We start from the raw sequence: 25876 nt of genomic DNA on the forward strand, positions 1-25876 counted from the left end.
AGACTTTCGAGGCGTTGACTGCATAAAGTTCAATGTCATATTACTATATTTGCTTCCTTAAACAGTGCCCCGGGGGCACTATTTAACATTTTCCTTTTATTTATATTAGTTATTTTAAATGTATGGTGGAGACTACATTGATAATAAGTTGATAAAGTTAATAATCGAGTTAATAATAGTAAGTTATTAAGATATAAAAATTAATTGATAGTAAATAACTTAATACATGAACTAATTTGACGGATTTATAAAGTCATAATTTTTTGAAATATTCACAAAAACACTGATCTATTTGAGAGTCACTTATAAAATCAAGGATTAAATTGACGGTTTCCACATTTAAAATTTTTCAAATAAATATTTGAGCTCAATATTATATATAAAATAAGCTCATGGTTACATGAACCATATGAGTCATGATTCATGACATGTAAACAAATAAAATAAGTTTCAAGATCATCAAACAGTTGAATGACTACAATAAAATAATAATTAAAAAGAAGAAAACAATTTGAAAAGGGCAAAAGAACTATGCATCTAGACAAAGAGCTTTGGTTGGTGTGGTGCTTTAGATTCAACTTTGGAAGATTATTTTGAGGACTTGAGAAAAGGATTTGAGCAGAAACAAAACCAATGATAACTGTAGGCAGCCTTACAAAAGCAAGATGGAAAATAAAGCAAAATTGAGTAATATGAAGTACAATCTCTTCAAGTAGTTAGATGCTTGTGTAATTTTGATTAGATAGAAGAATAATCAACAATTTTACAACATAACTAAAATGAATATCAACACAATAGAATACTACATCACTCTGCTTGAAATCATTAATACTAAATCAAGTAACAAGTAAAGGAAGCCACTAGGTTTGATCTAGTGATGAGGGGTTTGGGTAGTATGCATAAGGTACTTGATTCGATCGACTGCTCAATTGTAAACTAAAAAAGTAACAAGTAATTTTCCAATATGCATACATTAATGAAAAAGTGCATAACAAGTACTTCCAACAAGACATTCAAAAAAAAGTTGAATCCATCAAATCAAAACAGCATTTGAAACTGCAAGTGGCAACATGTTGCAGATTAGTAGATCCAAAATATGGTTACATATCGGTTCTAGATGTTGGAATTCCATTATGGTTTATAAACATGTAATATAAGGTAGCAAGCAAATAAGAGAACATATTCATCCTCACTCTAATTAATAGCTATATTATGGTATAAGTCATTAAATGCTTTAAAGGATAAATATATTCACTTCCTTTTTACACAAATAAATGAATATATTCAATTGCTCACTTAAACTTAGCTCAGACATATATATTCATTTCATAAACAAAAAATTGTTTGTGAGCTACATACACTTAACCGCATGGTTACATAAACCATGTGAGTAATGACATCTCAACAAATCAAATAAGCTTCAAGACCATCAAACAACTGATTGACTACAATAAAATGATAACTAAAAAGAAAAAATTGAAGTATGCAGCTAAAAAAAGAGTTTTCGTGGGGATGGTGCTCTAGATTCAACTTTGGAAGATAAGTTTGAGGACTTGAGGGGAGAGGGCACTGTCTTACTTTCTTTTCCCTCGGCCACTTTGTCAAGAAGTTTTGCAGCCCTTGGATCTGTTAGTAGCTTCTTCTGAAAAGACTGCGAAAAGCCTGTGGCAATGATAGTGACATGAATCTCACCGGTGTAACGATCATCAACAACAGCTCCAAATATAATATTGGCAGAAGGATCAGCCAAACTAGTCACAACCTGTAAAAATTACACACTTTGAGAACAGGACATGTAAAAAAAAAAAAGAAAGGCCACAAAATGCAGAAGCAAAGTGAAAATATCAACACTACACAATGCTAAAACACTCTTCTCGAACTGAAGTCATTAGTTTTCACTTTTCAAGCAAAAGATATCATGTTAGCAACAAATTGACGGTGTAAAAGGAATGACAAGATTGTACCAAAAACAAAAAAGGAATAACAAGATTTTTCTTTAACAAGTGCTGATGAAATTCTCATATACCTGAGATACCCTGTTGACTTCCTGCAGGGTAATGTCCTTTCCTCCAGTAATATTATACACTACACCAGTGGCTGATTGAATAGATGATCCAATTAAAGGAGCCAAAGTAGCCTGTTCTGCTGCTTCTTCTGCTCGGTTTTTACCGGAGGAAACACCGACTCCAAGCATTGCAGTACCAGAGTCTTTCATCACAGCTTTTACATCAGCAAAATCCACATTCACAAGTCCAGGTATCTGGAAGAACACACAACAGTCACATGATTTAAACAAAAGAATTACATTGGATAAATACAAGCCCAATTATCAATGAAGAGTGACCGCTCAAGCATTTTTTTCAAGTCTAGTGAGATCAATCAACTAGAAACTTAAATCATGCTCTAAGTAATGACCACGAAATAGAATACATTGTTTGTGAATCAACTCACTGTTATAATGTCTGAAATTCCCTGAACTCCTTGTCGTAAAACATCATCCGCAAGACGAAAAGCATCTTGAAGTGGCATCTGCTCATCAGCTATGTCAAGCAGCCGGTCATTTGGAATCACAATAAGTGTATCGACATTTTTCTGAAGCTTTTCAATGGCTTCAAGTGCCTGAACAAAAATATATCAAATGAATACCATTTTAATAAACATATTAAAAGGAACACTAGAACAGAACTTCAGTAATGACTATTCTCAAACAAGGAAAGAACGAACACCTGCCTGCAAGGATCTTTTACGTCCTTCAAAACTGAAAGGATAGGTAACAACACCAACAGTCAAGTAACCAGCCTCTTTTGATATTTGGGCCACAACTGGGGCAGCACCGGACCCAGTACCCCCACCCATCCCAGCTGTTATAAACACCAAATCCGATCCTTTAAGGGCATTAGAAATAGCCTCTTTTGATTCCTCTGCAGCTTGTTCGCCCAAAAGTGGATTCCCACCAGTACCTGCATCACTATCAAGCAATCTGAATCAAAGGCCAACCATCAATCAATTTCTCAATAAAACTAGGAAGGCTGGTGGAGTAAATCCACACAAGCAAAACATCACATCATAATCAAAATTCAAAAGACATTCAAGGAGAGTGCTTGACCTAATCCACGAGTCAGAAGCTCTCCAATTTTAATAGGATTCTCCGCAGCCGAATGCAATAGCGCTTGAGCATCAGTATTTATTGCATAGAAGTCTACACCCTGATAACAAATATAAGTAGACGAAATCAACATTATTACTCCCAAGCAAGATTTTCAGAAACTATCCGCACAACAATTACAACAGCATTAGCTGTATTTGAACAAAATTTCCCCTATATATCAAGGTTCACAGAAATTTAAAACTCTGTTAAAATCGTTGTATAGCATTGCAGGGAAACACAAAATAGAAAGCTTATCTAAATAAATAGTGCCACAAGAATGAAAAAAGTTATCAAATACCACACCTCACTTTCCAAATTAAACTATGCTAGGAAGTGCAACTGAAATTAACAAGTGAAAACCCACAGTAAAACTATATATCTTCACAAACAAGTAGAATAGCACCAAAGTTATTACAACATAGGAAGCATGGACACAAATACCAACACTAACACGTCAACACAAATAATAATTTGAGAAAATAACATAATTCAATGTGTGGCTTCATAGATTACAACTACATACAGTTCATAAATAAATAAAAAATGAAAATAACCCATTAACAATGCTAGAAATTGGGTTCCCAAACATGGCATAACAAGTAAAGGGTAAAGTAAAAATGAAAACTTTATGGAAGATAAATGAAGGGAATGAAAAACCCACTTGTAAACCACTACCAATCATGCGGTTAACAGCATTGTTACCACCACCCCCAATTCCAACGACCTTAATCTTAGCATTATCAACATAAGCTAAAGAACATCTAACAGACCCAAAACGACGAGTGAAACGTTGCGTTTTGGGGTGAAGAGAAACAGAAGAAGGTGAAGTGGATAGTGATGCATTGTGGAAATAGGAAGAATATGAGAGAAGCTTATTTGGGTTTGTGAGGGAAGAAGGAAGAAGAGTAGCCATTTTGTCAAAAAAGGGTTTTTAGTTAGGGTTTTTAGCTTAGAAGAGAACATGAAAATTTTGAGCTTTTTCTTTTTTCAATTTGGTTGGTGGGTTTGGATTGAAATTGCAATTAGATGAAAGGAACATGGTGATGGTTCATAGTCATTGAATAATCCAACGATGTCGTTTTACTAGTATTTTGCAACTAGACAAAATTCAATATTTTTTTATTTTTATTTTTATAAATATAATTTTTTTTATTTATCAGAGCATATGATCGAACTCATTATCTCATACGTACTACTCAAATCTCTTACCACTAAAATAAAAATATAAAAATCTATACATAAAAATATGAATAAAACAAACAATAAAAATGTCATAGAAATTCTAGTAAAAAAACAAAAACATTCAAAAAATTATATGTAAATCTATGCATAAAAACAAAAATATATAGAAACATAAACAATATTATTATTACTAGCCGCCTTTCGTGTCCGTTTGTGTGATCGATATTCTCTATTGTGCAAATATAAATAACTACTTAATCTATTTTTATATGGAAGTTATTTTTCAACATATGCAAATATTTAAATAAGGTGAAGGGCAAAAATGACAATAAGAAAAGTCCATGCTAAAGAATGTATTCTCGATATAGATAGTAATAATAGATAATAGATAACAAATTATCCTTATTAATTTGGTGATTTTATTCATCAATTGTGTTAATAATTTGGAATTGTAGTTACTTTATTTTTTTGGTAGTTCTTTTAAAGATAAAATAGAAATAATAAAAAAGTTATCCCAAAAATTTGTAAAACTAATGTAATAAAGTTAAGTTACTGAATTACCCTGAATATTTCTATTCAAATTTCTAATTTAATGGTCTTAAAACGTAATTATGAGACAAATATTGACCACTCATACATAAAAATTATTTTAACAATGTTTCGCTCAAATTTTAACACATTTTAAAATAGTTTATTCTAAATAAATTTTTTAACATATTTTTTTTATATAAATATATATAAATATTTTTTAACAATATTTATAACTAGATAATCAGATAGTTCCATCAACACAAGGTGTACTAAAAATGGCTACAAGAGTTTAAAAGAGAATCCAATCAAGCTACACGATAAAACAACAATTAGTCGATACTCAAACAGAGCAGCAGATTCAACAACCAACAATGATAGTTATAAGTTAAAGTAAAATTTGTCGTCCTCATCCACCGATAGGAGAACGTCTATAAATTTTCTAACTTAAGCCTCGTTTGGCCCAGTTTTTTTTTGCTTTTTATTCTCCTAAAAATGAGAAGTTGGCCCAAACACAATTTTAATAAAGCTTTTAGCCATAAAAACAGTTTTTCAGCTTTTCTTTGATATGTAAAATTGAGGCTCTGTTTGGCCCCATTTTTTTTTTAACTTTTTGTTCTCTTAAGAATGAGAAGTTGGTCAAACACAATTTTAATAAAGTTCTTAGTCATAAAAAGCAGTTTTTCTTTAATGTGTAAAATTTAATCAAAAGAGTTTCTAAGAAAAGAGGTTGAAACCTACTTTTGGAAAACAATTCGAAGCTTTTTTGTTTTTATCTTTAGTAAATTTAGTTAAATATAGTTTGTTATCATCTTTTCTTAAATTTCATATTAATCTTTAGTTTGTTATCATCTTTTATATATATATATATATATATATATATATATATATATATATATATATATATATATTACCAAATAACTTTGAAGTTAAAAAAAAAAAACAATTACCAACCAACTTTATCTTTTTTCTGAAAAACTATTATTTTTACATTAACTTTCAGATATCTTTTAGGACCTAACAAATTCAGGTCAAACAGACTCTGAATCAAAAAAGCTTATAAGAAAAGAGATTGAAATATACTTTTGAGAAAAATTTCTGAGTTTTTTTGTTATTATTCTTAATAAATTTAGTTTTAATCTAGTTTGTTATCATCTTTTCTTAAGTTTCATATTAATCTTTAGTTTGTTATTATTATTATTATTATTATTATTATTTTAAATTTATATTTTACCAAATAACTTTGAAGTTAAAAAACAATTACCAAACAATTTTATCTTTTCTCTAAAAAGCTACACTATTTTCATTTTTAATTTTCAAATAATTTCTAAGTTCTAAAAAAGTCAAGCCAAACGAACCCTTAATACAATGACTAATTTAAATATCGAGTAAAAATCAATTGACTAAGTATCTAAACTAGTATCATTGGAAATAAATATCAATTTAAATATCGAATAAAAATCAATTGAATGATTTAAACAAGTATCATTGAAAATAACATCAATAATACAATTTGGCATCTAAGTATGTAATTAAAAATTGGCAAATGCTAAATATTGTCATCGAGGTACTCTTTAAGCCTTTAAATAGTAAGATTTTATAAAAAAATTATGAAAACCCTTTGTTCAATTTTTTGGGTGGATTATGAATACACTGTAATCGTCTACAAATGTATGAATGTATTCTTGGCATAATCAAATCTTTTATGCACCAAATTTTTTAAATTTTTTTCAATAAATTGCTTGAATATTGGTGATTTCAACAAAGGCAATTTGAGATTCATTTAAACTTTCATTATAAGTGTATATAGGTAAAAAGTTACTTAATGATAAAAATAAATAAAAAAGTTACTTCGAGTCAATATATTCTCAACTTATTTAAAAGTTCAAACAAAAACAAAAAATTATAAATCATTACTAACAAAATCGAAGCTATTCTTTTTGCTAAAATTTTAGATCCTAAAACGTTAACTCGATCTGGATGATCTTTGGAGCGGCCTTGCCTGATATTAAGTTGAAGTCGCATACATTGGTAAGCTGAATACGTGAAAATCACTCCGGCGGCCATTGTAACGTTTTGTGGCTTTCTTGGCTTCGACAAAGACATCTTCATCCTTAATCTCTTTTATCTTTGATGCAAAATCACTCTTCAACATACTTCTGTTATTATCATTGCTTGTCGTTTCTTTGGACTTTGAACAACAACTTCCCATATCTTAAAATTTTAATGACAACTAAAAACTATACTTTGCAATATTACTACTTTTTGATACACAAAACTATATGCTATTATATGTATATATATACACAAAAAGGATAATAAAGTGATGGTAACAAACTCAAGATAAAGCAAAACATATAAAGATACACTTAAACTAATTAGCTATAATTATGGTGTATCTTTATCTCAGTTTTTGTTTTTTTTTTTTTTTATAAGCAATTTTTAGTTAATTTGAATATTTTCAATAAAATATCGGTGGGGCATTTTTTTCTCTTTCTAGTGAGATATGCATTATTTATATGGCTAATTTTTACTAGTTGTTAGATAAACTAACACAAACAATTCTTTAAGAATAATCTAAGAAAATATATATTTTTTTTTATCTCACTAACAATTAAGTGATTTCCGTTAATTTGTTTTTTTTGGAAAGAAACAAACTTAAATAGGTAGGGCCGGATAAACGTACCTGCGGAAGTGCTGCTGAATTTGTTTATGGGACATTGATCACACATGTTAAGATAACTTGATTAATTAATATAAGTTGATGGTGTTAACATGTTTGAATTTAGTTTATCTTTTTTAGTTTTATGATAGAGTTTGATTAATCACATGGTAAATCTATTTTTGACAGTATGTGAGTTCTCGGGTTTAAGATTTTAAAATCGAGAATTCACAAGTAATGATTACAAAAATTCTTGTAATTGAACTCTTATCTTTCTGTTCACTCTTTTCATCCCACTCATTCTAAAATATGTGCCTCTCTCTTGATATTATCTCATTATCCATTTTTTTCTCTTTTTGATCTACCCTCCAAGCAGAGTTAGATACAAATATGTTGTTTTCAGTGGTTTTATAATCTATACCTTTTTTGAATGGCGAATAATATAAAATATTATATGCAAAAAAAAAAAAAAAGAGAAAATTTGGAAGAGGCGGAAGCTGTTTTTGGATGTTTACAGGCTACCCATGCTCAAGATTTTCTCCTAACTATCCCAATCGACGGATTAGGCCAACACATGTCTCCTGTAGAGTATCGCACTATCCTCAAATATCGTTTAATGATACCCTTATTTCCCGTTGATGAGGTGTGCCCAGTTTGTCGTAAGGCGTGTCTCGATAAATTTGGGGAGCATGCATTTTATTGTCGAGAGCTTCCAGATTTCAAATACAGACATGATCTTGTTCGGGATGTCCTTTTCGATGTTTTTAAGCGCGCAGGAGTATCTGTGAAGAAAGAGGCGCCTGTGAACTTCTTGACTGATCCCTTAGAAGGGAGATCTACATTGAGGCCAGCTGATATTTTGGTGTACGGCTGGGTAGGAGGGAAACATGCATGTGTTGATTTGACTGGGGTTTCTCCCCTCGTGGGATTGACGAATGAGGATTTTACTGTAGGACAGGAGGCCCTCAAAGTTGCTTCAAGTAAAGTGGCCAAACATGAGAGAGCGTGTTTTGAAAATCAACATGTGTTTATACCTTTTGCATTTGACACCTTTGGTTTTCTAGCACTGGAGGCCGTGGATGTTTTAAAAAGAGTTCAGAGAATCATGCATAGTAATGTGGTGTCTCCTAGATCTTAAGATGTTGTATTTAAAAGGATTAGTTTCGCTATCCAAAAAGGGTTAGCGGCGCAGCTTTTTGTCCGTTTACCTTCCATTAAAGTGTAATTACCTCTATTTATATAATATAAAAGGATGAAACTTAGTCAAAAAAAAAATGTTACTAGAAGTATATCACGTCAACACCTAACCACTTCTAAAAAACACATGTAGCCCAATAAGAAGATATACTAAAAGTTAAACACTTCTAACTCACTATCATAAGAAGATTCAAGGTCTCCACAGAAAGAGAGGCAACAACCAAGATGCTTTTTTTTTTTTTACCGCAAGTTTAATCTAGTTCGGAAGTCAGCTCTGACATCAAGTGATTTCAGCCCTTGATCACAGTTGCGGAGGATCGAACCGTAGTCCCTATCAAATTCAGCGCCAACCAACTAACAATTGATCATCAAGAGGCTTTTTTTTTGGTCAAATAGCCTAATAGCTTGAAACTCCACCCTTAAGGTGAATAAGTTGGATGACAGGGTTCGAACCCCGATTCCGTGCATAATAATGCAAATGTCCCACATCTTACCATAAACAAATTAATGTCTAGGTCTTTTGTAATTACCATTTTTAATTAAAATTTAACTTTTATAATTAAATTAGAAAGCACAAACAATGTTTATCATAGGTACTAAACTGCTTAACAAAAAAAATCAACATAATTATTATTGAATTAAATATTTTTTTTGAGCAAATTGAATTACTGAATTGAGCATTGCTATTTAGCATGAAATTTTTACACAAGAAATGTAAGAATTAACACATGGCAAAATCTTAAAGGATGATGTCATTTAATCTTCTTTTTTAGTGGAAAACATGGGTGGTTATGGATGTAATTAAGGGTGAGGATTTATTCTTCTCTTTCTTACATCAAAAAATTCTTGCTAAATAGCATTTTCCTAATTGAATTACATATCCTATTTTCTCATTTTATAGTAGTACATAAAATGTGGGTAAAAAAATAATGCCAAAATAAAATATAAAATTAAAAAAAAAACATTTTTTGACACATTTTGCTGTAACCATAACCAGTAACCACAGCATCCATCCATCTTTGTCGATATCTTGTTGTTGAATGAATTTGTGTACGTAATAGAAATTGATCAATATGGGTTTCGTTGTTACCTCGCTAATCTTCCTACTCATCGGAATTATCGCTTCTTTTTCTACAACTATTTGCTTCAACAAAGGATCTTCTTCTAATCTGTATGGAATTAACTCTTCTTTTTTATTCATTTCGATTCTTAGGTTATGCTTCTACAATCTTCTCTTTTTTACTTTTAGTAAACTAATCAAATAATTAGCCTTGCTAAATTCCTGTATAATTCTATTTTATATTTGGATTTTTTAATACCCGATTTCGTTATGAATTGTTTATGAAAATGTTACCTGTTTGTGATGTTTTATATTTAGTACTAAGTTTCCTGTTTGAGCTAATATATTATTATTCTATTGCAGTTTTCACCTAACTTTGGTCCTTACTTCAACAATATGCTGTTGGATGATGTAAGTGTGTTTGAGTTACATTCTTATTTTAGTTTGTCTTATGTTTGAATAGGCGTTGCAATATACAAAAGTTTCACAACTAATTTCCCTGTCAAGAAATTGATTACTTGGAAAGGTTGCAATACAGTAAAACACTAAAATTCCTCACCGTAGGCATATCCAACATTTGTCGGTGTCTGACACTCGTATGACATTGAAACGTGTGCTTACGTTCAACCGTTTCGGTTTTAATTTTCCTTTCCAAATCATTGTTGGTGTCTGTTTCGTGTTTGGTATCTGTGTCTGTGTATGTAAATCCTCCATAGCTCCTCCCTCGCTAGGTTGAATGTATTTGCTAGTCATAATTGGTTCTCTAGAGTTATTTTTTGTTCTAATACCTGTTCTTTTCCTCTTTGTGATCAAGACCACAATACTGCCACATGAGTCAAATATTGTATCCTATTTAACAGCACTTAGTAAAAGTAATGAACAGGAATAAGTGAAATTTGTGAATATGGAATATGTTTAGATAATCACAAGTAAAACAAAAGTATTTGATGAGAAGCTATCTTGTGCTTAATGTTAAAAAATGGAAATGTTCAAACTGTGAATCAGTAAGTGCTTTAAATATAAGTTAATACTTGGCACTTGCTGTCATTTTTATAAGCCGTGTGCACCATGCACATTCTAAATGTGGTTTTTTACTCGAGAAACTTGTAAATAATTTAGGTACTTGTTTATCTGAGTTATAGTAAGGAACTTGTGATAAATTGAACAAACACATAGCAAAGAGTCTATGCTGTCTGACATTAAGTCCAGTACAATCAAGGGAGGGAGAAAGGGACTTAAATGGAATGATACGAAAACATTCATTGCTTATTGAATCACAGCATGTTTGGAAATGCATTAGCATGCTGCTGTGCTGTAGTTTGCTTCTTCAATTCATAGCATCTTGCTGAAAGCACTATGTTACTGTGATTATGTCACTTTCCGAACACGTCCTTAGTATTTTTTTGGGTTATATTGTATACCAAAATCTTGTCTAGTATAATCAAAGGTAGGGAGAAAATTGAGCTTTAGATGGTATGATATAAAAACATCGCTTTGTTGAATCAGTGATCTTTTTAGCATTCATTTTCTTTCTAGCTTGTTAACCAATTGTGTGTTTTATTGCGCATAACCTTACTCTTTTCTTCTCCTCCGTTAAGCTTAGCGTGGTTGATTTGTTTTATCAGGTGGGCGATTGTATATCTGGCACAGATGAACCCTCTCATAGTTCCCATATTGAGTGGCGAATAGTTCTGTATAAACAAATGTAAATCCTCAAGTAGAGTACAAGTCACAGATTGGCTGCTTGAGAAAATATGATTTCAGCTCTCATGAATCATTCAATATATTCTATGGATCAACAATGTTATAATTGATGTATTTAAGACTCATCCGTTTCAGAAGTTAGTAAATAGTTGGGGTATGTATTTTAGGGAAATAAGTTGATCAATGTTGATTATTTGGTTTTTGTATTTATATGAAGAAATTAAGCTATGATAATTGAGAGGGAGAAATCATTCATGCAAATCTTGTTCTTATATGTATTATGTAATGTATGTATGATGTATGATTCTGAAAAATAGAATGAGTCATTTTATTTTGTTGAGGAAAACAAAGCTCTGATATTACATTGAATGTACATATTCAGAAAAAAAATACAAATTTTGTGCCGTCTAAAAATACACTTTCAAATATAATATGTCGTTCAAATACACTTTCAGAAATATGTGATTTCCTAGAAATGTGGATCGAAAAAGTTACTCCCTCCCTTGAAACTTTCTCAGGACACAATGAACGACATTGTTTAACTCCTCGATGCTTCTTTGGTCGGCACCATCACGCAACAATGGTGGAAAGAATAGCCATGCGGCGGTAGCCACCACAATCGCCACCGTAATGAGCCCAGATATGGCCCAATGTACTCTCCACCTATGACCCAACCACTTCATCAAACCAACCTCTACAACCACACATACCCCATGAAGCACAAAAAAGCAAGTAACCTCCCACGTGGGAGTAACACGTGTGACATGGAAGAATAGTAGCTCATGCATTAGCCCAGACACCAAGAAAGTTGCAATAATTCCAGGCAATGGAGCCCATTGGGGGCCCAATACAGTTTTGGACATTAATAGTCTTATGGGAGTGTATATAGTGTGTCGCAGAATATATGTTACCATGAGGTTCCACCTTTTCCCCCAAAAATCACCCAATGAAGTAGACAAATAAGGCTCATTAGATGGTAATTCAAGTTTAATCCCAAATAAAGAATTAATCAAAATGTTGAAAAATCCCACAACAAGGTCTAATAATAAATATATGAGACTACAATAGAGGCACACAATAGTAATTGTTGGGTAAAGCTTTTTCTTTTTTATATGGTCATTTAGGCCTATAAGAAAAAGACCAAAAAGTAATGCCTTGATTGGAAGCAAAAGATTAAATTTTGATTGGTTTTGGTTAAGTGGGTGTTTTTGTTTTTGAGTGATTCTAATTGGGAGACAAGCTAAGATGAGAAAAATGGGAAGAGATTTTGATGGGTTGGAAGAGATTGGGCCCAAATCAAAGGCAAAAAGGATGAGTTTGAAGTTTGTGAGCCAAGTGATGAAAAATGAAGTGATGCCTATTGGGAGAACAAAGGAGAGTTGTAATGGTAGGATGGTGAAAAGGTACAAAATTGGGGACAAAGAGAGTAACCTTAAAATGCCTTTTGGTATGTTTAAGGATATGAAATAACAATAACATAGTGAGGCTAGGATTTTGAGCCATACCTTGATTAAGGTCTTGATTTCAACTTCAAGTTCAGTGCACTTTGGGCTTAACATGATCTTTCTCTTGTGTGCTAGCTGATGATGATTCCAATGAAAATTGATTCTTTACAGATAGTTCAATGTTTATATCAAATCTAAACATGTTTTGTTGACAACATATATTCCACGCAAGTCACGTGTTGATTAAATAATGGTATCTATCGATACTTAATTTATTTTTGACAAATGACAAATTATTATATAATTTTATTGTGAAGTGCAAAATGAGGGAAGAGGCAAAGCAAAACACAGCAAATTGCATTGAGGTGGATTTTGTGAGTTTTTCTTTTTATAAAGAAAAAATAGAATGCAAAGGCCATCTACTATTTACAACACCTTAAAGAAATTTATTAAATAAAAAGAAATAAAAAATGAAGAATATTTGGGGGCTAATTAACCAAAACTCGTTCATCACACAAATTGTGGGAAAAAAAACTATATATCTCATTAAAAACCTTACAAAAAAAAATAAAAATCAGTGCAATAAAGCTTTGGTGAAGAGAAAAATAGTGAAAAGATAACAAACACAATAGGCAAAGACTCAAATATCAATCAACAAAATCAATACTAAAACAACCAATGTGCAAGAATATTATACTAAATCAATACTTATTATGAATATTATAATTAAAATCAATACTAAAATCAATACTAAAATCATGTTAGGCATATCATGCCACCATGTTAGGCATATTATACTAAAATCAATACTAAAATCAATACTTATTATGAATATTATAATTATATCCTTAATCATGTTAGGCATATCATGCCATCATGTGCAAGAAGTCCCAAGAGATACCAATATTGACTATCTTATTGGCACAACGTTTTTTTTCTATAAATGTGAATGACTTTAATCAACATACAAATAGTCAACTGTAAACAATTCGATTTCAAACATCTATTATGAAGGCTCCACGTAATAATATTAGAATTTTTGAAGGTCAAGGTAGCAAGTCAAACTATAACCCTCAGATCATTAACAAATCAAATTTTAATTCAAATTTGAACCAAAAATATAATAATTAAAATAAAAATCAGTAATATTAAGTAATGGAAGTTCGAGTCCCTTCAAAAATGTCCGTTAAAATTAGAATGATAGAAAAACAATTAACATGACCCCTGCACAATGATGTGAGTTTTACTTCGGCCACCTTATCAGTTTCTCGCACAAATCAAAAAATGGTCCAAAATTTGGCATTGAAAATATCAAATAAAAATCAATTTAAATATCGAATAAAAATGGTATTCGATATTCATGTTATTCATTCCATTTGGATGGGTCGAAATGATATTCGTTTTAATAAATCTTCCATTACTTTACATGCTGCAAAGACAAAGATCCTTACCGCTGTTACTACTAGCGCTCCATGGTTGGATGGTTACTCCTCTTCTTCATTGATGGAAAAACAAGTCCTATCTAATTTTCAGGTTACCCCGAAACTCCGTAATGCGCCTCAGATCAAACTAGTTCTCCGGAAAACTCCTTCATTTGGGTGGATAAAGGCAAACACAGATGGGTCGGTGTTAGGTAACTTGGCTGCTTGTGGTGGTTTGTTTCGTAATCATTCGTCAGATCATATGGGTAGCTATGCTCAACCTCTGGGCACAGTTTCTATTCTCCATGCGGAACTTATGGCAATTATACTTGCAATTGAATTTGCTGCAGCTCACAGTTGGTACAATTTATTGATTGAAAGTGATTCCAAAGTGGCGCTTAGTGCATTTGTCAATCCGGATGTGGTGCCTTGGGATCTCAGAAACCACTGGAGTAATTGCTCCTCTCTTGGTTTAGTCATCTTTCACTCTCATATCTATCGGGAGGGTAATATTTGTGCGGATAGATTAGCTAGTCATGGGCATACCATTGTAGATGCTTTGTGGTGGGATTCTCTACCATATTTTCTGCGGGATTTATTTTTACATGACAAGTTAGGAATGTCTTGTTATCGTTTTGATTAAAGTTAGATGTTATCGCTTTCTCTTAGGGGTAAGGTCTAGTCCCCCCCTTTCCTTGTACATATTTTTTTCTTTATATATATTTATTATGAGATATAGGTATAGGATGGGTGTGTCTAGGGGTGCCAACATAGTTGGGATGTCTATTCACACCCTGATGTCTAGATGCTCTTAATTTACCTAAAAAAAAATATCGAATAAAAATCAATTGATTGATTTAAACTAGTATCATTGAAAATAACATCAATAATACAATTTGGCATCTAAGTATGTAATTAAAATTGGCAAATGCTAAATAGTGCCATCAGAGTACTCTTTAAGCCTTTAAATAGTAAGGTTTTATAAAAAAAAGTTATGAAAACCCTTTGTTCAATTTTAGAGTAAATACACTGTATTCGTCTACAAAAGTATGAATGTATTCTTGGCAGAATCAAATCTTTTATGCACCAAAAAAATTCAATTTTTTTCAATAAATTGCTTGAATATTGGTGATTTCAACAACGGCAATTTGAGATTCATTTAAACTTTCATTATAAGTTGTATATAGGTAAAAAAGTTTTTTTAAGAAGATATAAGTAAAATAGTTACTTAACGATAAAAATAAACAAAAAAGTTACTTTAAGTCAATATATTCTCAACTTATTTAAAAGTTCAAACAAATACAAAAAAATTATAAATCATTACTAACTAAATCGAAGCTCTTTTTTTGCTAAAATTTTAAATCCTAAAATGTTAACTTGATCTGGATGGTCTTTGGAGCGGCCTTGCCTGATATTAAGTTGAAGTCGCATACATTGCTAAGCTGAATACGTGAAAATCACTCGACCATTGTGACGTTTTGTGGCTTTCTTGGCTTCGACAAAGACACCTTCATCCTTGATCTCTTTTAACTTTAATGCAAAATCACTCTTCAAGTTACTTCTGTTATTATCATTGCTTGTCATTTCTTTGGACTTTGAACAACAACTTCCCATATCTTAAAATTTTAATGACAACTAGAAACTATATTTTGCAATATTACTACTTTTTGATACACAAAACTATATGCTATTATATGTATATATACACAAAAAGGATAATAAAGTGATGGTAACAAACTCAAGATAAAGGAAAACATATAAAGATAAACTTAAACTAATTAGCTATAGTTATGGTGTATCTTTATCTCAGTTTTTGTTTTTTTAGAAGCAATTTTTAGTTAATTTGGATTTTTTCAATAAAATATCGGTGGGGCATTTTTTTTTCTCTTTCTAGTGAGATATACATTATTTATATGGCTAATTTTTACTAGTTGTTAGATTAACTAACACAAACAATTCTTTAAGAATAATCTAAAAAAATATATTTTTTTTATCTCACTAACAATTAAGTGATTTCCGCACAAATAAAAAAATGGTCCAAAATTTTGACCTAGCCCCTCCCCCACTCCAACCTTGCAAACTTTAGTTTAAAAAAATAAATAATATTTATTATTGTTAAAAAAAAGTGATAGAATTTCATTCACAACTTGAAGTCGTAAAACGTAACTTGAGAATGACATGATAGTAACATGTGCTAGTTTGCTTGTCCGTTTTTCAGTGTTTCGTTTTATTTTTTTCTACATTTTCCTCTTTAACTAAGTAAAATGTAAAATTGAAGAAAAATTTGGAATACTGCAAAAGTTGCATCCACTTTATATACATTCTTCTACTTCATCACCTTTGTAAAAATTCAATTTTTGAGACATTTATTACTTTTTCTTTCTTTCTTTCTTAAAACTTCCTTTAGGTTGCGTCTTGAAGAGTGATTAACTTGGTTTTAAAAGTGATTAAAAAATCATAATTACAGTCACATTAACTAAATTAACTTGGTTTTGAATTAGTTCACAATGTGCCTTATTTACAAGGAAAACTGTAATATTCTGGTAATTTTTTAGAGAGTTAGTATTTTATTTTTTATTCTTGGTTTTTTATAGATTTTCTTTACGAGAGGTGATTCTTGAAAAAAAAAACGAGAAAATAAAAGACAAACCTAGAAAGATGAGCCGCGGCTCTCCATCTGCTCCCCCATTTGCTTAAAAAAAAAAAAAAAAAAAAAGGCACATTGTGAACTAGACTTAAAAAAATATCAGGCTTAAAAAAAAACTGATCAGTGATCAATTTACTAGAATCAAAAGCCTAGACATGGGTTGAGATGCTCTCCATCCCATCATTTAAGCCAAGCCATTTTCTCAATTTTAAATGAGAAACCAATAATTTTTCCAGCTAAAAAAGCTTACTCAAAAGGAACAGGTCAAAGATAGCAATGAAGTAAGATATCTGACTAACTTAGGAGGAACATAATCCAAAATCTTTATGTGCATCACATTTCCCTCTTATGATCATTCAATGTACAACATGCAAAACCTACTCTTCGAGCCAACCTGCTGAATGGCGGAGTGAAAATTCATAATTAGGACCAGCTGCAAAACCTGGCGGCACAATCCGTTCAGAAGTGCCGTTTCTACTAAATATAGGAGCATCAGGAGTCGGAGAACCCGTCCTAACAAGGTTTGATTCATCTGCAGCTGGTGTATTCATCTTATTTAATGATTTGGATGCTGTACTAAGTTGTGCATGTTTATTGGCACAAGACGGATTGTGACCAGATAGATGATCATTCTGCGTAGAGTTAGGATCCTGAACCCCAGAAGGGCCAACTTGTTGCCTTGCCTTTGATTCTCTCCTGTGCTTCTCTTCTTCCTTATTTTGGTTTTCATCCGCATTTTTAACTCCACAATCAGAAAGGGGGCTGGCAACACTAGTCCCTTTTTCAGTCTCACTTTGAGATCTTCCCTGATGCCCAGGGGCTCGATTTATCCGTTGTCTTTTGGCTTGTGAGACCACGCCTATGTCTTTAAACAATTGTGAGGACACACCTGGTCCTTTTCTATCATTTTTCTTAATTAGTTTTCTCTTCCCGGATGTCTTCCAAGATTTGCCCATCTTAAATTCCTGTCTCTTTTCACTCTCCTGGTCAACGTTACAATGATGTGAGCTTCTTTTCTGACTTTCATTTATACATGCTTGTTCTTCTTGATCATCAGTTGACACTAAGAGATCATGATCCTGGGCTATTACCTTATCCTGTTTGGTAGTCAAGTTGACCGAGTCATTAAGCTTCCCCATAGCAATGACGTTATCCTCAACGCCTCCCAACTTGTGTTTTTCTGTAACACCCTCCAACAGTATTGAGGATCTAGCTTCTTTAAATGAATACACCAAACTACACACAAGGAAAACATACATACATACATAAGCACATAAAACTATCATGCTAAATAAGTATATAAACTAATGGCAAATTTAGATTTCAAGATTAAAAAAAGAATCAAAGAGAGCTGCAAGAAAGATGCCCAAGTGGCAAACATTAAAGAACAACAGAGAACAGAAAAAAAAAAAAATCAGAAATCAGAGTAGATAGATATACCCCTTCTCTGAATCAGCATCATGTGGAGGAAATACACTTCTAATAGGCTTGATTGACAGAGTCTGATTATCTGCATCATCGACCTGATTGTCATGCTTGATTTGCTCAGAGCTTTTACTCACTGGAGCACACTTGGGCATTTCAAATTTCTTTGAGATCGACTTCTTGTTCTCAGTTGAAAGCCTTCTTGATATTTCATTTGATTTTGGTTTCCTTGAAATATCTGAACCAGAAGTCATCTTTCCAGACAACTTTGAGATTGACTTCTTGCTTTCAGTCAAACAACTTTTATTTGATCCCAGTTTCCTTGAAATATCTGAAGAAATTACCTTTTCAGACGAATTCTTTGAGATTGACTTTATGTTTTCAGTCAAACACTCACTTGACATTACCTTTGATTCTGGTGTCCTTGAAATATCTGAACCAGATATAATCTTTTCAGAGGATTTCTTACTACCAATTTTACTAGTGCTCTTGCCAGATGATTTAACAACGCCATCATCATTCTTCAATTTAACTCTATCTTTAGTTGTAGGCTTCATCCTCTTATTAGAAGTATTAATTTCCCGAACACCAGCACTAGTGTCGGGGAATTTTATATGATCTCTTACAGGAGTCCCAAGCTTATCACTGATCTTATGATTTCTAGACCAAGTAATGAATATAAAATTATACAGGGCATTAACAAGGACAAAATTGTTATTAAAATAAAAACAAGGACAAATCTGAAAAATAAAAAAAAAAAATCCACATAACACTTACAAGCAATATATAAGAATGCGATTGTTTGGCAAAAGACCTTCCCAAGCCCTTGTTTGAACATGAACACTATCAAAAGTGATCCCTCTGCCAAAATCAACTTGAGAATCAACCCCCTATACTATATGAATTAGAATCATAGAAAGAAGAGCAAAAACAAAGAAAAAGAGAGAGCTTACTTTGGCAAACATTTGCGATGGTACGACTTTGGACAACGGTTACAAACTGCAAATTGCAAGTCAGGTTCCATCTTATTTTCCAATCCTTTACAGACACAGCAAAAATGAACGGGACAAGGAAAGGGCTTGGCTTCCCATCAGTAATATTTTTCTCAAGATTCTCATCAACATGCTTAACTACCGGGGGAAGTAACTTTGCAATACAGCGTGGATGATAGAAACGGTCACAGCATTCAGAAGCACATTTAATGACCTGAAAGGGGGATTCTCAAAGTTTTAGTTTCATACAACATATCAAAGCTCTAAAAAAAACGTCTCGTTTCCAAAAACCAATCAATCAAAATCAATACCACATAAAAAAAAAAAACAAAAAAGACGATGAAACAGGAGAACCATGTGCCCAAATCAGCATATCACATTAATGCAAGGCAGGAAAACAAAGATGGATATAGTGAAGAGATTCCAAAAGCACACGGCAAAGAAAGTATAGTGAAGAGATTGAAGTAGACAGATAAGCCATAGAAGATTCAAAATTAGAAGTCTGTTGTGTGCTAGATTGACCTTCAAGTTGTTGGTCTCCAATGGTGGATGACTTATCCTTCCTTTGCAGGTAGATATTGATAGACGTCTTTCAACAAGGGTGGTTTTTTGAGTAGTATCTCATGCCTTTCAACTAATACTTTAAGTAAATCTTCAAATTTTGTCTTCTTGTTACTAAGAAGGACTAATCTCGCAGCAATGATCCTCAGTAGTGAATTAATAGGAGTTACCGCCTACCAAAATGGAATACAAAAATTGTAATCTATATATAATCTAAACCTTAATCCACTTAACCAATGAAATTATTTTATTTAGCCACGTCATCTAACTTTGAAGGACTTAGAGTAAGTTAAATAGCATTAAGAATTTCCTATACATACATATAGAAATATTCATATTGACACATTAACATTAATTTGTATATATATTTTTTGTAGAGACAGTATAGTTTATTGTACTTTTTGAGAGAATTTTGCTGAAATAATAAAACTTTTATTTTGAAAAACATGATTCATCAAGTCTGATCATGATACTACAACTTTATAAATTGAAGAAATATTTTTATTTTATATTTATATTCTTGAACAAGTAAAATAATGTGTAAATGTGTCAAATGATTTAAAATTATATATTTTGCTAACTTTTACCAAGGCACAATGGGTGTATCCAATTCATGGTGTGATGCAAAATAGATATTTAATGGTGAAGGACTACAAGTAGAGGTATTGTGATAACTCCAGCTATATTTAGATAACTGATTTATACAAAATAGTTAAAAAAACGCATCATATATTTAGATAACTTTACAAAATAGATAATTGATATTTACATCATATATTTAGATAACTTCAGCTATACTAATTTTTTTTTTACATTATGCTATAAACAACGCATAAGACCCGTGCGTCACACGGATAAACGTCTGGTAGTTGTATAAATTAAAAATTCGAAACAAGATAGCCTTAAAAACAAAATACCTTTTGATAAATGTCAGCCTTTTGGATCAGGTACGTTGCAAACTTATCACAAAAAACTGGTAACTGAAGTTCACTACATTTTGAGGCACATTTCTCAACAGTCTCGACAAACCCTACTCCATTATTTCCCTCTTCAACCTAAAAGTTACAAATATAATTTGATGAATATGAAAATTAAGCACCCTCGGTAATAAACTAAATAGTTAACAAGAAAAAATATAACGCCTCACATGAATATAAATATAGTATGTCAATGTCCTGTATATACGAAGAGGAAATCCAACCGAAAACAATATCATTAAATAATATGGAAACCTAATTATGGCACTTTAAACGTAAATATAAATTATTGACAAATTTGAAAACCAGATTACAAGTTTTTTTTTTTTCTTTTTTCGCACCGGTTCCGACCCACTAAAGGTGAGCGACTAATCCGGCTCGTGCGTAGAGGCATGCCTACTGGCCAAGCGTTTAGTTGCTTCAGAAATATTGGAAATAGAAAAAAAAATAAAGATGGAATAGCAACATATATTTAATGATTATGTAAATGCACTTTCTAATTCATGTAGAGTATTTTTAGATTAATTCATTAATAATGTAAGGAAGTGCTGCTGCTAGGGTTTCTTTGAAAAAGTGTAGAGAATTCAATCGCGTTGATGATCACTAGTCGAATCTAGTTCGATTGTCACAAAGATTGATAGAACCTCTCTGTACGTTCAAGAGCCCCATCATCGCTGATCTGAGCCCTTCACCATTAGAAACTAGTTTCTGTTTTCTTTTCCTTGCGTGAATGGCTTTACCCCCGCCGTCGCAGGACCGGCCTCCTGATCCTCACCAAGCATCTAACCAGAAGTGTTCCTTTAGAGATAAGTTGCTAGGCAATCAAGCACCCGTTCCAAGACGCGAAACAGTTGATCTGATCGGAAAGAACTTATTCAGAATTGAGTTCGAAGATGGAGATAGACGTCGTCCACGATGTTATGCGGATGATAGTGTGCTGAAGGACTTGTGGCTTCCATGGCAACATGCCATTATTGTTAAATTGTTGGGAAAAAACATAGGTTTTGTAACCATGAGAGATCGACTACGTGCAGTATGGAAGTTAACAAGCGACATCGATATGCTGGACATTGGCCATGGTTTCTTCATGGTCAAATTTGATCTGGAAGCAGACCGGGAAAAGGTTATTAATGGGGGACCTTGGATGATTTTTGATCATTATGTTGCTATTCGTCCTTGGACAACAGATTTCATAGCATCACAAGTGAAGATAAACAAAACACTTGTTTGGATCCGCTTCCCCAACCTAGGTATGGAGTACTATGATGAAAGCTTACTGCTTGCGCTAGCCACTGCAGTGGGTCGTCCTATCAAAGTTGATATCCGTACCCTTGATGCGTCCAGGGGTAAGTTCGCTAGAGTGTGCATTGAAATCGACCTGGACAAGCCGGTGGTCGGCAAAGTTTGGTTCCGAGACTTTTGGTATCATGTGGAATACGAGGGACTTCACCTGCTGTGTAAACGGTGTGGAGTATACGGACATGTGGCACGTAACTGCGTAACTACACCGACGGGAACTGAAAATACTAGCACAAAGGAAAACACAGGTGGTACTACGGGTGGAACGCCAAGCACGATGGGGACTCCGATCTCGACACCGGCTGAATCTCCAGCTATGGTAACTGCAGTTAATGCACCCGAAAATAGTGGAGAAGATTTGTATGGTGAGTGGCTTGTTGTCAACAGAAAAAAATATAATAATAATGGGAGGAATTCACGTGCCAATTTGCATGGGGATAAGGCAGAGTCTAAGGAGAATAAAAAGTTTCCTAATAAAATCCACAAGCTGGCTACGTGTACGGATGATGATAAATTTGATGTGAGTGGGGCCCAACTACATATAATGGGCTCCAAGTTCCACCCAGGAGAGTCTTCAATCTTACCTAAGGTTTGGACTAAGACAAAGAACAAAAGAGCCCGTGGTATGGGCCAAAGGGAAATTGAGTCCAACAAGCCCAATCCAACAACAAAGCGGGGCAATGGTCTGAAAAAACAAATTTCATTCTCCCCACACCAGAATAAAATGATATTGGCACGGCCGGGTCGGTTAGAACAAAGTAAAGCACCGACCCAGGAAAACCATCACACACAATTGCAAACTCAAAGTGTCACGTTTGTTGGTAATATAGGTCAGGAAAAAAATCAAAGTGAAATTCTGGTGAAACTACCTAAACCGCCAGATCCTGCTACTACCGCTGGAGGAAGAAATGAAGCTATCAGCCTTAATGCAGTGGAGGATGACGAGGAAGAGATGCAGGTGGAGAACCCTCCCCACCGCCAGTAAAACCGCGACTGTCGTGGCCCTCCTTCTCTACCTGATTGTTATGATGGGAGCTTTCAACGATTTTTCTATCCTTGCTTGGAATGTTAGAGGGTTTGCTAACAGGAAGAGCTGGACACATATGCATGATATGGTTAGCAGGTATAAACCGGATATCATCTTTCTCTTTGAAACCCATACTCCTTTTGCTTCTGCAGAGCGATTCTGGGCCCGAGAAGGTTATGACAAAATAGAAATTCTCGAAGCGCAAGGACATTCAGGTGGAATTTGGGTCTTGCAACGACAGGGGAATGGTTACAACTTCTCGGTTGTTCGTATGATGCATCAGTGCGTTAGTTTCACTATATCTAAAGGTATTGAAAAATGGTTATGTTCTGCGGTGTATGCAAGTCCTGTCTACACAGGTAGAGCCTTGTTGTGGGACCATTTGGACCAACTAGCCAAGGATGTTGTGCTACCGTGGCTGGTGTTAGGGGATCTCAATGATATCCTTCTTCCAAGAGAACAGAGAGGAGGTGTTTTTTCTGCTTCTAAAGCAGATGTGTTTTCCCGGAACATTGACAGGTGTGGTTTAATTGACCTAGGCTCGTTTGGGTCTAAATTTACTTGGCAGGGTCATTGTAGAGGTGGTCGTCTAGTGTCCAGGAGGCTTGATAGGGGCCTTTGTAATCATGACTGGCGAATGAACTTTCCAGAAGCTACGGTAGAACACCTTGTCCGTAGACATTCTGACCATAACCCCTTACTGCTGCGAAGTAACAATGTTATGACTAGTAGAGAAGGTCGGCCGTTTCGTTTCCAAGCGTCGTGGTTCACTCACACAGATTACCCACCGCTAGTTAAAGATACTTGGACCAATGAGCGTGGTAGTATTGCTCGGTGTCTTCAAAGTGTTGCTCAAAAATCAACTGAATTTAATAATAATGTGTTTGGTAACATTTTTACCCGGAAAAAAGAAGTGGAAGCGAGATTAAGAGGAGTACAACGAGCTCTTGAGAACATTGATTCCGCTAATCTCTTGCGGCTACAGAAAGATTTACTTATTGAATATGATAATATTCTTTTTCAAGAGGAAACCTTCTGGTTCCAGAAATCTAGGGAGCAATGGATTAAACTTGGGAGTAGAAACACCTCTTTCTTTCATGCCCAAACTATTATCCGTCGGAAGAGAAATAAAATTCACGGTATCAAACTCCAAACGGGTGAGTGGTGCACGGATCCGGATCTTATGAAAACTGAAGCTCTGAATTTTTTCAAAGACCTCTTCTGCAACACGCAGCAGGTGAGTACCACTAGTGACGAAGATGCTGTTATTACTCTTGACGAGTTTGCTATCTCTGAGCTTGTTAAACCAGTTACTAAGGCAGAAGTGCATGAGGCTTTGATGAGTATGAAGTCGTATAAAGCTCCAGGGCCTGATGGGTTTCAACCTATTTTCTTCAAATTATTTTGGGATGTTATTGGTGACGATATGTGGAATTTTGTCAAAGCAGCGTTCGAGAATGGCTCGTATGATCCGATGGTTTGCGAAACTCTGATTGTTCTGTTACCTAAGGGTGAAAGCCAGCGTACTTTTAAAGACTTCCGTCCCATTAGTCTTTGCAACGTTACTTATAAATTGATCTCAAAAATTATTGTGGCTCGGTTAAGACCCTTCTTGGATGGCATTGTCAGTCCATTGCAAAACAGTTTCATTCCTGGAAGGAGCACAAAGGATAATGCCATAGTACTGCAAGAAGTCCTCCATTTCATGAAAAAATCCAAGAAAAAAAATGGTGACATGGCTTTTAAATTGGACCTTGAAAAGGCTTATGATCGAGTCGACTGGAGGTTTTTACGTGACACGTTGGTTAAGTTTAACTTTCCCTCTACGATCATCTCTCTCATCATGTTCGGTATCACATCTTCTTCAAATACCATTTTATGGAATGGGAGCAAGACTGACCAGTTTACTCCGACGAGAGGACTTCGACAAGGAGATCCTCTCTCTCCATATTTGTTTGTCTTATGTATGGAACGGTTGGGAGCTCTTATCAACAACCAGGTCCGTGTTGCTAATTGGAAGCCAATGCAAATGACCAGACATGGAACTAAGCTCACACACCTCTTTTTTGCCGATGATGTTCTTCTTTTCGGTAAGGCTAATGCAGCGCAAGCTAGAGTGATTGATGGAGTTTTAAAGAAATTTTGTGATATTTCGGGGCTAAAAATTAGTCTTGAGAAATCAAAATTCTGTACGTCCTTGGGAGTAACACGCCATATTAGGGATTCCATCTCATCTTGTACCCAAATTCAGGCTACGACCAGGTTTGAAAAGTATCTTGGCTTCAAAATGTTTTATGGGAAAGTCAGGAAACAAGATTTCGGAGATGTCTATGATAGGGTGAATGCGAAATTGGCTTCTATGATAGGGTGATCGTGTGCGTTTACTGTTTCGTTAGGTTCCGTTATTACGGGTTGTCACTGTTTCTGGCGGTTGGATCTGGTCTGGTTTTGTTGTAGGTTGCTTACGATTGGATCTGGTTTTGTTTCATGTTTTTGGGGCTGCTACTGTTTTGCGATTGTTGTATGGTTTTGTTTCATGATTTGGAGGCTCTACTGTTTGGGGATCTGGGTTGTTTTACAACACAAAACTACTTTTTCATT

General features: G+C 33.7%; 5 protein-coding genes across 5 annotated transcripts; 2 read left to right on the top strand and 3 right to left on the bottom strand.

Annotated features, from left to right (window-relative positions):
- Window positions 1-1292: 1292 nt before the first annotated feature.
- LOC123916888 (cell division protein FtsZ homolog 1, chloroplastic-like) lies at window positions 1293-4177 on the bottom strand. The gene is made up of 6 exons (XM_045968499.1): window positions 3810-4177; window positions 3107-3206; window positions 2731-2960; window positions 2452-2619; window positions 2027-2260; window positions 1293-1762 (listed from the first exon to the last, which is right to left on the bottom strand). The coding sequence occupies exons 1-6, from the start codon at window positions 4059-4061 to the stop codon at window positions 1490-1492; spliced, it is 1257 nt and encodes a 418-aa protein (XP_045824455.1). The 5' UTR covers window positions 4062-4177; the 3' UTR covers window positions 1293-1489.
- A 5485-nt stretch (window positions 4178-9662) lies between these two features.
- On the top strand, window positions 9663-11827 carry LOC123917067 (V-type proton ATPase subunit e2-like). Its single transcript, XM_045968724.1, has 3 exons — window positions 9663-9888; window positions 10141-10188; window positions 11403-11827. Exons 1-3 carry the CDS (start codon window positions 9791-9793, stop codon window positions 11464-11466), a joined length of 210 nt encoding a protein of 69 aa, XP_045824680.1. The 5' UTR covers window positions 9663-9790; the 3' UTR covers window positions 11467-11827.
- On the bottom strand, window positions 11420-13157 carry LOC123916974 (probable long-chain-alcohol O-fatty-acyltransferase 5). Its single transcript, XM_045968607.1, has one exon. It carries the CDS (start codon window positions 13038-13040, stop codon window positions 11973-11975), a length of 1068 nt encoding a protein of 355 aa, XP_045824563.1. The 5' UTR covers window positions 13041-13157; the 3' UTR covers window positions 11420-11972.
- Window positions 13158-17065: 3908 nt separating this feature from the next.
- On the bottom strand, window positions 17066-20163 carry LOC123917149 (protein ENHANCED DOWNY MILDEW 2-like). The gene is made up of 5 exons (XM_045968827.1): window positions 19934-20163; window positions 19373-19625; window positions 19197-19280; window positions 18435-19079; window positions 17066-18230 (listed from the first exon to the last, which is right to left on the bottom strand). The coding sequence occupies exons 2-5, from the start codon at window positions 19441-19443 to the stop codon at window positions 17372-17374; spliced, it is 1659 nt and encodes a 552-aa protein (XP_045824783.1). The 5' UTR covers window positions 19444-19625; window positions 19934-20163; the 3' UTR covers window positions 17066-17371.
- A 1516-nt stretch (window positions 20164-21679) lies between these two features.
- LOC123888321 lies at window positions 21680-23233 on the top strand. Its single transcript, XM_045937336.1, has one exon. The coding sequence runs from the start codon at window positions 21680-21682 to the stop codon at window positions 23231-23233; it is 1554 nt and encodes a 517-aa protein (XP_045793292.1).
- Window positions 23234-25876: the final 2643 nt, after the last annotated feature.

Source organism: Trifolium pratense, linkage group LG1 (genome assembly GCF_020283565.1).
Source record: "Trifolium pratense cultivar HEN17-A07 linkage group LG1, ARS_RC_1.1, whole genome shotgun sequence".
Classification (NCBI taxonomy): domain Eukaryota; kingdom Viridiplantae; phylum Streptophyta; class Magnoliopsida; order Fabales; family Fabaceae; genus Trifolium; species Trifolium pratense.

Bases quoted from the DNA above. Each gene is read 5' to 3' on its own strand.
- LOC123916888 (XM_045968499.1), bottom strand. From the start codon at position 4,061: ATGGCTACTCTTCTTCCTTCTTCCCTCACAAACCCAAATAAGCTTCTC. The intron at 2,961-3,106 runs GTCAAGCACTCT...ATAGTGATGCAG, and splicing joins GCTTCTGACTCGTGGATTAG to GTACTGGTGGGAATCCACTT. The intron at 1,763-2,026 runs GTATATGAGAAT...TAATTTTTACAG, and splicing joins AAGTCAACAGGGTATCTCAG to GTTGTGACTAGTTTGGCTGA.
- LOC123917067 (XM_045968724.1), top strand. From the start codon at position 9,791: ATGGGTTTCGTTGTTACCTCGCTAATCTTCCTACTCATCGGAATTATC. The intron at 9,889-10,140 runs GTATGGAATTAA...ATTCTATTGCAG, and splicing joins AAAGGATCTTCTTCTAATCT to TTTTCACCTAACTTTGGTCC. The intron at 10,189-11,402 runs GTAAGTGTGTTT...TTGTTTTATCAG, and splicing joins ACAATATGCTGTTGGATGAT to GTGGGCGATTGTATATCTGG.
- LOC123916974 (XM_045968607.1), bottom strand. From the start codon at position 13,040: ATGTTAAGCCCAAAGTGCACTGAACTTGAAGTTGAAATCAAGACCTTA.
- LOC123917149 (XM_045968827.1), bottom strand. From the start codon at position 19,443: ATGGAACCTGACTTGCAATTTGCAGTTTGTAACCGTTGTCCAAAGTCG. The intron at 19,281-19,372 runs GTAAGCTCTCTC...TGATTTTGGCAG, and splicing joins CATCGCAAATGTTTGCCAAA to AGGGATCACTTTTGATAGTG. The intron at 19,080-19,196 runs GTAAGTGTTATG...TACTTGGTCTAG, and splicing joins CGCATTCTTATATATTGCTT to AAATCATAAGATCAGTGATA.
- LOC123888321 (XM_045937336.1), top strand. From the start codon at position 21,680: ATGGCTTTACCCCCGCCGTCGCAGGACCGGCCTCCTGATCCTCACCAA.